Genomic DNA, 10,246 nt, shown 5'->3' on the forward strand with positions numbered 1-10,246 from the left:
CAGATCCTGCACAGCCCCCCTGAGATCTGGCAAAGCCCCCCGCAGGGAGCCCCTGAGACCCTGAAGTCTGCCAGATCTCAGGAGGGCTGTACAAATCCTGCACAGCCCCCCTGAGATATGGCACAGCCCCCCACAGAGACCCCGCAGTCTGCCGGATCTCAGGGGGGCTTTGCAGGATCTGTGGGGGGCTTGCAGGCTGCAAATCTATGTGCATAATCTATGCTGGGCCCTGCCAGCACAGTGCTCCTACCTTACACTGGAAGCCCAGCCTTCACTGCTGCCTCGGCGCCCAATCGTCTCAGCTCCGCTGCTCGACTGGCCCCTTGGCGACGCCTCCTCCATCGCGGTCTCTGCCTTTGCCTCAGTCTTCACAGGCCTCTTCCGTCTCCGCCCCCTGTCTCATGCCGCTCCGTCCCCGTCTCCTCGCGTCCTCTCATCTCCGCCTCGATCTCACTCTGTCTCCGGCCCTGACTCATGCCGCTCAGTCCCCCGTCTCCTCCCATCCTCTTTCATCTCCGCCCCCATCTGCCTCTGCCTCCACCCCTTGCCACTCCGTCCCCCTTCTCCTCCTGCTCGCCGATTTCTCCCCGTCGACATTAGACAGCTCGGCTGCCTTAATGTTTTGGGGACTGAATCTGGGCTCGCGTGCCAGCAGAAAGGGCCTCGCGTGCCCTCCCTAGCACGCATGCCAGATCACTGTACCGTACAGTCTATGATATCTCTGTCCTCTCATAGAGGAATGTGACCGATCACTATACAGTACAGTCTATGATATCTCTGTCCTCTCATAGAGGAATAGGACCGATCACTATACAGTACAGTCTATGATATCTCTGTCCTCTCATAGAGGAATAGGACCGATCACTATACAGTACAGTCTATGATATCTCTGTCCTCTCATAGAGGAATAGGACCGATCACTATACAGTACAGTCTATGATATCTCTGTCCTCTCATAGAGGAATAGGACCGATCACTTAGGGGCAGCCATATAAAGGTTTAGAGGGTGATTTGGGACTCTCACTTGGTAAGTAGTGCTGGGGCAATACAGATCACAGGCCAGATTATGTGGAGATTCCAAAAAAATGAACTAAATGACGGCCTGCATTTGCTCTGAACTGGGGGACAAGAGAATGCGAGACTTACTATTAGTAGACCTCATTATCGTCACAAACAGAACCCCCCATTTCACCATCACTTCTGTCACTAATCACTGGGCGGGATCAGAGTCACCAGGCAGATTGTGGTCTCCACAGAGATTTACCTCAGATTTCACACCTCCTCCACTGCCATTGGCTGCACTCCCTCCACAGGAACCCATCACAGGATGGCTTCAGAGTCACTGGGCAGATTCTGGTCTCCATAGAGATTTACCTCAGACTTCCCCACAGACACCCCCTCTTATGATCCATTTATATATCACTGACATATACAGCATAGGGTTTTACCGCCCGGACAGTACGGGTTTGGAATCCTGTGCCCGGTTGGGAGCCCACCTTCCACCCGGGCACATTATTCAAACCGGACCTGTGGCTCCCTAAGAGAGTTGCATACCGCTGGGCGCCGGTATTGTGACGGCCGCACTCATCTGCCTGTCTGCTCCTCCACTGTCCCCTGTCTGTGACATCTCATCCTGCAGGTACCTGAACGGAGGACCTGATATACATGACAGGTTCTCTTGTTATACATGATAGGTTCTCTTTGTATTGTGTATATGAAATTCAGTCTGAATGTATGCTGCATTTTTCCACTCTATACTTCCTTTTTTAGAGCTTCTACTTGTGAAGTTATGACTCATGCTTGCATAAAGTATTTCCGCAGTATATTGTCACATTTGATATATAAGAATCTGTCTGTCCAATAATAAACTGAACATGTATTGATACTGCACTTGTGTGGATCTTTATTTGTTCCCTCGAAAGGAAAGACCCCTTTGCCGTCCACAGTGAATTCCCTAACAATACCGAGCGAGGACATTGAAAAGAAGATTTGATAATACAAGACAGGTTCTCTTGAAAAATGTATATTAACCACCTGCTGTCCGGCCGTTGCAATTAAACGGCCGGACAGCGGCTTCTTGAATGCGGGTGTGCGTTTTTAAACGTCCCATCCCGCCCCGCTCGTGCGCGCCGCTAGGTGGCGCGCACAAGCCGGAAATCAGTCTGGAATGTAAACAGCCAGCTAGTTCGCTTGTAATATGCGTGCGGGTGTGCGCCCCCCCTCCGTTGCAGCCGCTGCTGGTGATCCCGAGCTCCGCTGTGTTTTATAACATAAGGTAAAGAAAAGTGTTTTTTTCCCGAAATTTTCTGTACCTTTTTCATTATATAGTAAAAACTAACCCCCCCTAGTGGTGATTAAATACCACCAAAAGAAAGCTCTATCTGTCCCCAAAAAATGGTATAAAATTAATTTCAGTACAGCGTTGCATGACGGAATAAATGTCAGTTAAAGTCCCGCAGCGCTGAATACTGAACAATGGCTGGGACAGGAAGGGGGTGTAAACTCCCCAGTCAGCAAGGGGTTAAACCCAGTCTTAAAATGTATTCAGTACATTTCTCCTCTTCATTTCTGCTGAACTTTAGACTTTTTACGGCATAGTACACTGCAACTGCCCGCTAGTGATAAGAGTTATCTATGACTAATGTTATATGACTCCCCTGCCCTCTGGATAAGAGCCCCTTTTAGCCGTCTACAGTGAACTCCCTGACAGTACGGAGCGAGGACATAACGACAGAGAGCGCAAGAACAGGCAAGTTTTCTAATTTCATGAATGCTGGGGACCGGCAGAGACAGTGGGGACTGGGAGAGGCAGTGGGGACTGGGAGAGGCAGTGGGGACTGGGAGAGACGGTGGGGCTGGGAGAGGCAGTGGGGCTGGGAGAGACGGTGGGAGCTGGGAGAGACGGTGGGGGCTGGGAGAGACATTGGGGACTGGGAGAGGCAGTGGGGACTGGGAGAGGCAGTGGGGACTGGGAGATGCAGTGGGGGTTGGGAAAGACAGTGGGGACTGGGATAGGCTGTGGGGACTGGGAGAGACGGTGGGGGCTGGGAGAGGCAGTGGGGCTGGGAGAGACGGTGGGAGCTGGGAGAGACGGTGGGGGCTGGGAGAGACATTGGGGACTGGGAGAGGCAGTGGGGACTGGGAGAGGCAGTGGGGACTGGGAGAGACAGTGGGGGTTGGGAGAGACAGTGGGGGTTGGGAGAGACAGTGGGGGAGCCCATCTGAGAGTCGCATAGCCCATCTGAGAGCCGCATAGCCCATCTGAGAGCCTGCACAGGCCATCAAGCCACCTGGAGTCATCAGGGCGCCAACCCAGAACAACACAAAATATATAACTTCATATTACTTTGCATTGCTGTATAATATATTGCTGTAGTCCTTACTCCCTATCCTGGCTGCCTCTCCTTACTCTCTCCTCTATATTCTCCCCCCAAAAAAAATTGCCACACGTGACGCTAGAGTGTTCGGGTTTCACTTGAAGAAAAGGTGGCAACCCTAATACCGCAGTGCTGTACATAGATCACTGAGCCAGTCACATCGGTCATACATCCTAAATATAGAACCATTTATCCAACTGTCCATCCAGAGCCGCCATTTATAGACCGGATACATCCTAAATATAGAGCCATTTATCCAATTGTCCATCCAGAGCCACCATTTATAGACCGGATACATCCTAAATATAGAACCATTTATCCAACTGTCCATCCAGGGCCGCCATTTATAGACCGGATACATCCTAAATATAGAGCCATTTATCCAACCGTCCATCCAGAGACGCCATTTATAGACCGGATGCATCCTAAATATAGAGCCATTTATCCAACTGTCCATCCAGAGCCGCCATTTATAGACCGGATGCATCCTAAATATAGAGCCATTTATCCAACTGTCCATCCAGAACCACCATTTATAGACCAGATACATCCTAAATATAGAGCCATTTATCCAACTGTCCGTCCAGAACCACCATTTATAGACCAGATACATCCTAAATATAGAGCCATTTATCCAACTGTCCGTCCAGAACCACCATTTATAGACCAGATACATCCTAAATATAGAGCCATTTATCCAACTGTCCGTCCAGAACCACCATTTATAGACCAGATACATCCTAAATATAGAGCCATTTATCCAACTGTCCATCCAGAGCCGCCATTTATAGACCGGATACATCCTAAATATAGAGCCATTTATCAAACCGTCCATCCAGAGTCGCCATTTATAGACTAGATACATCCTAAATATAGAGCAATTTAGCCAACTGTCCATCCAGAGCCACCATTTATAGACGCAATACATCCTAAATATAGAGCCATTTATCCCACTGTCCGTCCAGAGCCGCCATTTATAGACCGGATACATCCTAAATATAGAACCACTTATCCAACTGCCCATCCAGAGCCGCCATTTATAGACCGGATACATCCTAGATATAGAGCCATTTATCCAACCGTCCATCCAGAGACGCCATTTATAGACCGGATACATCCTAAATATAGAGCCATTTATCCAACTGTCCATCCAGAGCTGCCATTTATAGACCGTATACATCCTAAATATAGAGCCGTTTTATCCAACAATATCTGTAAAAAGGAAGTCAAGACAACTGGACTTGCTGTATTTCTCTTAAAGACGGTTGTCAGCCAACCAGCTTTCTCAATTCAGAACGACTTGTACAAAAAAATCTCTGGGAATAAATATGGTAAATTTTGCTCCAATCCATATAATCTGTTAGTCACAACCAGGTGTTGATGCATTTGTATAATTGGAGTCTAGGAGGTGTAATTAACCTGCCCAGAGAGAGGTGTTATACAGCATTGTATGTGGCAGACAATAGATGTGTCACCCCCCACACCCCCCTCCCTCTATTCAAGCTTGGCTTCTCCATTTTTACATAAATGGCCTCTTTCACACCTCTTTTGAACCAGTCCTCTTCACTGTCTAGGATGTGTACTTTACTGTCTTCAGAGGAGTGATCTTTTTCCTTTAGATGTAGGTACACTGCTGAATACTGACCAGAGGGATTGGCTCTTCTATGCTGTGCCATACGCTGGTGTAGCTGCTGTTTTGTTTCACCGACATACAATTCTGAGCACTCCTGACTGCACTGCACTGCATACATAATGTTGTTCATCTTGTGTTTTGGCATTGGGTCTTTTGGGTGAACCAGTTGTCGCCTCAGTGTATTGCTGAGTTTAAAGCAGACAGGGATGTGATGTTTTTTAAAAACCCTCCTGAGTTTCTCAGACACCCCAGCTACATATGGGATGAACAAATTCTTCCATTTGTCATGCTTTTCACCCTCTGGTACTCTTGACATTCTTTCCTCTTCTTTCTGTTTTGACAAAAGCCCAGTCTGGATACCCACAAGTTTATAGGCGTCCCCCCCAACCGCCCGAGGTGTTTGAATTCCTTCGTCTTGGCCTCTGTTCTGGAGGGGATTTTCTCTGCCCGGTGGTGTAGAGTCCTGATGACTCCCAGTTTGTGGTCTAGAGGGTGGTGGGAGTCAAATAGCAGGTACTGGTCTGTGTGTGTTGGTTTTCGGTAGACTTCTATTTACAGCCTCCTTCCCTCTTCTACTGTTACTAAACAATCCAAAAACGCCAGTTTGTTGTTTTGTATATCTTCCCGCGTAAACTTGATATTATGATACACTGAGTTGATATGGTCAGTTAAAGCCGGGAACTCTTGTTTGTAAATCTTAACCCAAGTGTCATCCACATATCTGAACCAATGACTGGGTGTAATTCCCTTGTAGGTGGTCAGGGCCTTGCTTTCTACTTCCTCCATGTACAGGTTCGCCACAATAGGTGAAACTGGTGATCCAATGGCACAGCCATGTTTCTGCCTGTAGAACTTGTCCTTGTACTTGAAATAGGTGGTACTCAGGCAAAGGTCCAATAAGGCACACACGTGATCTGGGTTAAGTTCTGTTCTACTGCTTAGGGTGTTGTCTAGTAGCAACTGTTTTCTCACTGTTCCAGTTGCCTCTGTGGTGGGTATGCAGGTGAAGAGGGATGTGACATCAAAGGATACCATTGTTTCTTCTCTGCCCAATATTAAGTTCTTGATTTTGGTTGTGAAATCCTGAGAGTCCTGTATGTGGTGTTGTGTATTTCCAACCAAAGGGGAAAGGACTCTGGCTCAGTATTTTGCCACATTATAACTCACAGAGTTTATGCTGCTGACAATTGGCCTGAGAGGGGTGCCATCTTTATGTATCTTTGGAAGTCCATATATACACGGAGGGGCTTCACCAGGGTAGAGGCGATGATACATAGCCCGACCAATGGCTTTGTCCTTTTCCAGCTGTTGTAGTAGATCTATAGCTGTCAGGGTACTGTGCACTGGTGTCCTCACACCGCATGCAGTTACCCACACGAGAGGACCAAATACGTAACCACATCAGAAACTGCCACCGAGCTTATATACGTTTATTATACACACAAAAACATAACAGAAATAACCCCACCAACGCCCACAAGTAACTAACTAAATGAAAAAACAAGTACATACAAAAGGTACAAGGCAAGTAAACCCAGGGACAGGTCTCAGGATATGGCAACAATACTGAGCCACAGTCCTGACTGCAGTCACAGGAAGCACCAGGTGGTGGATAATCGCTGGCAGCTGGGAGACACCCGTAGGCGAGCACTGGAGTTGCAGGTTCCAGCACCACCCAGTGGTGGTCTGGTACATGACAGCTCCTGGCTGCCTGGAAACACCTGCAGGTGAGCACAGGAACCACAGGAGTTCTTATCATTCAGAAGTGCAGTGACCTTATCGTCACCTTATCATCGTAGTCAAAAGTATTGAGTACAACTCTGCATCTTCCTTTATCAGCAGGCAGGATGGTGATGCTCCTGCCTTTCTTCCGGGATGTAACCGCCCTCCTTCCTTCTGTAGTCAGGTTTGACGGAGGTGGTTTGGTACTGGCCAGGGCTGCAGACACTTTTAGGCGACAGCATTGGCGTCCAGTGGTTATCCGAATGAATGGATCTATGCTGTCACTGTTGGGCAAATCATTTCACCTGAGAGAGCCGGCATAAGTGCAGAATGCCGAGAGCGCTCTTGGAGCCAATCTCACTCTTCATAATGCCCTTCATCTTGTGGTGCATGAATACTGCGGGATAGTGTCCAAAATTGAAGAAGTGTCCTATAAGGTCTCATATTCTGAGCGATTCGGGATTTGTCTAATGAAAGTCTTTTTTCAAACATGTGACTCTTGAACACCTAATCCTTGTTATCTTCTCCCTTCAAACAGGATTACAGAATAGTGACTGTATCATTGTGTGTGTCAGGTTCCTATAAGGTGTCACTGTCTATTTCTTCATGGAGGAACACAAGGATCTCTACAAGGACGTCGTGATGGAGAATGAGCCGCCCCTCACATCACCGGGTAAGAGGAGAGAGCAGTACGGAGGGTCCACCTAGATCCCCCATCATCTGATACACACATAGAAACAATGTATTCAGTCAGTGTGTGTGTTTCCTACAGATGGATCCAGTAAGAGGAACCCACCAGAGAGATGTCCCCGTCCTCTGTATTCCCGGGATTCCACACAGGAAGATCTCACCGTCCTTCATGAGGTGAAATAGAGAAATAATAGATAATAGGGGAAACTTTTTGACCACTTCATTATCTATGTTTTTACATCTGATCTCATTGTACTCAATATTCAGGGTATAAACCAGAGTGATTGTGATAATGATGTTAAAGAAGAGATAAAAGAGGAGGAGGAGGTTGGTGTGATGGAAGAGTTTTCAGAAGAACACAAAGATCCCTTCAATGAAGTCATGATGGAGCCATTAGGTGATGCAAACCCACCAGAGAGATGTCCCCATCCTCTGTATTCCCGGGATTCCACACAGGAAGACCTCACCATCCCCCACCATGATCAGGTAGGTGGGACTCGGTGTATAGAACACAGACGTGATAGTGAACTTTGTGAGACAACATTCTTCTATGTAGTCTGTTGATTTAATGTTTACATCTGAAATGTAGCCTCCCACCCATTCCACCCTTTCCATTTCAGCTTCCCCTTGCTCCACCCTCCACTTTTATTATTTTTTTTTAAATGTATAAACAAAATGTTCTTGCGTCTTGGGTCCAGTCATGTGACATCACGGATATGCTTCATCCTTGTGCTCTCCAAAAGGCACATGCTGAAATATGTGCTGCTGTTCTTTGCTTCTGTGAGTCCATGCTTGTGTGATGATGCGCCCTCAAGGTGAGGGTCCTTGGCTCCTGGGCTCAGAGGAAATAGGAAGGAGACCTGCCCTCAAATGGGAAGAGCAGGAGACCTGTTATTTCTCCGCTGTAGGTCAGTAACACGTACAGGTCTTGTCCCTCCCCCAGTCTTTGACTGGACAGTTAACTGAGAAGCAGCAGACTCTTTCTCTCTCTCCCAGTCTAAGCTTTGCTGTACAGAGACTGCAGGAACCTGATACCAGGTCACATTCAGGTATTAGCAATGTTTGCAATTTTTCCTTTGTGTCTTTTATATCTCTCGGAGTTCAGCTTTATGAGATGTTTTCTATTATTTTGGGGTTTAGGGTGAAGAACGGAACAATATAAAAGCTGAGGTTAAAGAGGAAGAAGTGGAGACGTATGTGGGGGGTGACCGGCCGTCCACGGAGGAGGTCGGGGTGATGATGAAAAGTGATCAGGATGACATTTCTCTACCGATCAACACAAGTAAGTAACAGACACTATGGAGGGAACAGGTCACAGTTCTATGTCACTTCTGAGTAGAAGGTGTGACGTTTAAGGGATCATGTTGGAGAATTATCAGATCTTCACATCATCAGATAAGATGAGACTGAATTATAAATGTTGGACCATCAACATTGGGAAGAAGGTTCCCCAGAAGAAGTCATCTCTCCTATTGTAGGATGAAGGGGTCGTCATCTCCTGATTAGTGTTAGGACGGTTGGGGGTCATTTACAGCAAATAAACTCTCATCAAATGTTCTACATACACATGTTGGGTCCATTGTCATGGAGGAATGATGGTTTTGAGATCTTCGTCAATATAGTCTGTGCCAGATTGTGCCTTGACATTTCATGACGTTCTATGGGCACAGCAGAGTTCCCTTACATTGGGTGCATTCTTACAATAAATGTCCCCATCAGAGTGCCCCCTATATTAATAATATAGTATGTAGGGGGGCACTCTGATGGAGGCAGCTAATAATCAGTTGTTTTCATTAGAGTGACCCCTTATATTGGTTGTCCCCTTTAGAGTGCCCCTTTTTATTACAGTCCCCACATAGCTTAGTTTACTACATTAGAAGGCCAGAGACAAGAGCCAGGAGGTGGAGCAGACTGCATGAGAAGACATCAGAAGAAACCCTTTCATTCTCCAGTAATCCTGGGGGTGAGCAATTCAACGTCAGTGGTTGCTTGGACCACCATCAGCTCTAGAAGCAAATAACTGCAGAGGAAGTGGACACCTGACGTCAAAGGTCCATCTCCATTCCTCAATATAACGTAATGTCCCCAACAAATGAGGAGGAGATACTGTACATCATGTAGCGCCAATCATGTGACTACCATGCATTTAGTGATGTGCCAGTGCTGTAGACAGCATGGCTGGATTTGTAGAAGCACGTACATGGTTAATTCCCAGGTGTCTAACCTTGTCTGTACCCCGCTGGGCAGAGTGAGACTCTGTCATATTGGGGGACAGCCAATAGGAGACACTGTAATATGTGTACAGTACAGCAGCCAACCACTGGGCTTGTTTCAGCCAGTGGTGTCTGCTGGGATAGTGTACATATATGGGTGGGAGCTGCCATGTGCTCTCTCTCTTGCCTGGACCAGCCATGGATTAGGGCTGGGTCCTGTTCAGCCTGCCTCCAGGCTAGGCTGGGGGTGGGGATTGGCTGAGCTGCTGAGAGAGAGGTTTCCTTGGAGGCTTCCAACTTGGAGAATGCCTGAAAGATGGAAGAACCAGGACCAGTGCGGGCTCTTGAAGTGCCTTGGATTTATGTGGACTTCAGAGCGGGGTCGCTGTTCTTTCATGGTTTGTGGATGTGTATTCCCTTGAAGATAAGATCTGGTGAGTCTGGAGCTAAGGAGGCATGTGCACCTAGACCCTGTTCATGAAAGGTCTATCTCCATTCCTCAATATAACGTCATGTCCCCAACAAATGAGGAGGAGATACTGTACACCATATGAAGGTCCATCTCCATTCCTCAATATAACGTCATGTGACCAACAAATGAGGAGGAGATA

General features: G+C 47.3%; 1 protein-coding gene across 1 annotated transcript in view; it reads left to right on the forward strand.

Annotated features, from left to right (window-relative positions):
* Positions 1-7,758: 7,758 nt before the first annotated feature.
* LOC108802294 overlaps positions 7,759-10,246 on the forward strand; it is a 71,377-nt gene continuing 68,889 nt past the window's right edge. The window contains 1 exon segment of the mRNA XM_018574161.1: positions 7,759-7,819. Within this exon segment, the coding sequence (XP_018429663.1) occupies positions 7,759-7,819 (61 nt within the window).

The sequence above is a fragment of the Nanorana parkeri genome, unplaced genomic scaffold, assembly GCF_000935625.1.
Source record: "Nanorana parkeri isolate BGI_ZX_2015 unplaced genomic scaffold, ASM93562v1 scaffold2782, whole genome shotgun sequence".
Classification (NCBI taxonomy): Eukaryota; Metazoa; Chordata; class Amphibia; order Anura; family Dicroglossidae; genus Nanorana; species Nanorana parkeri.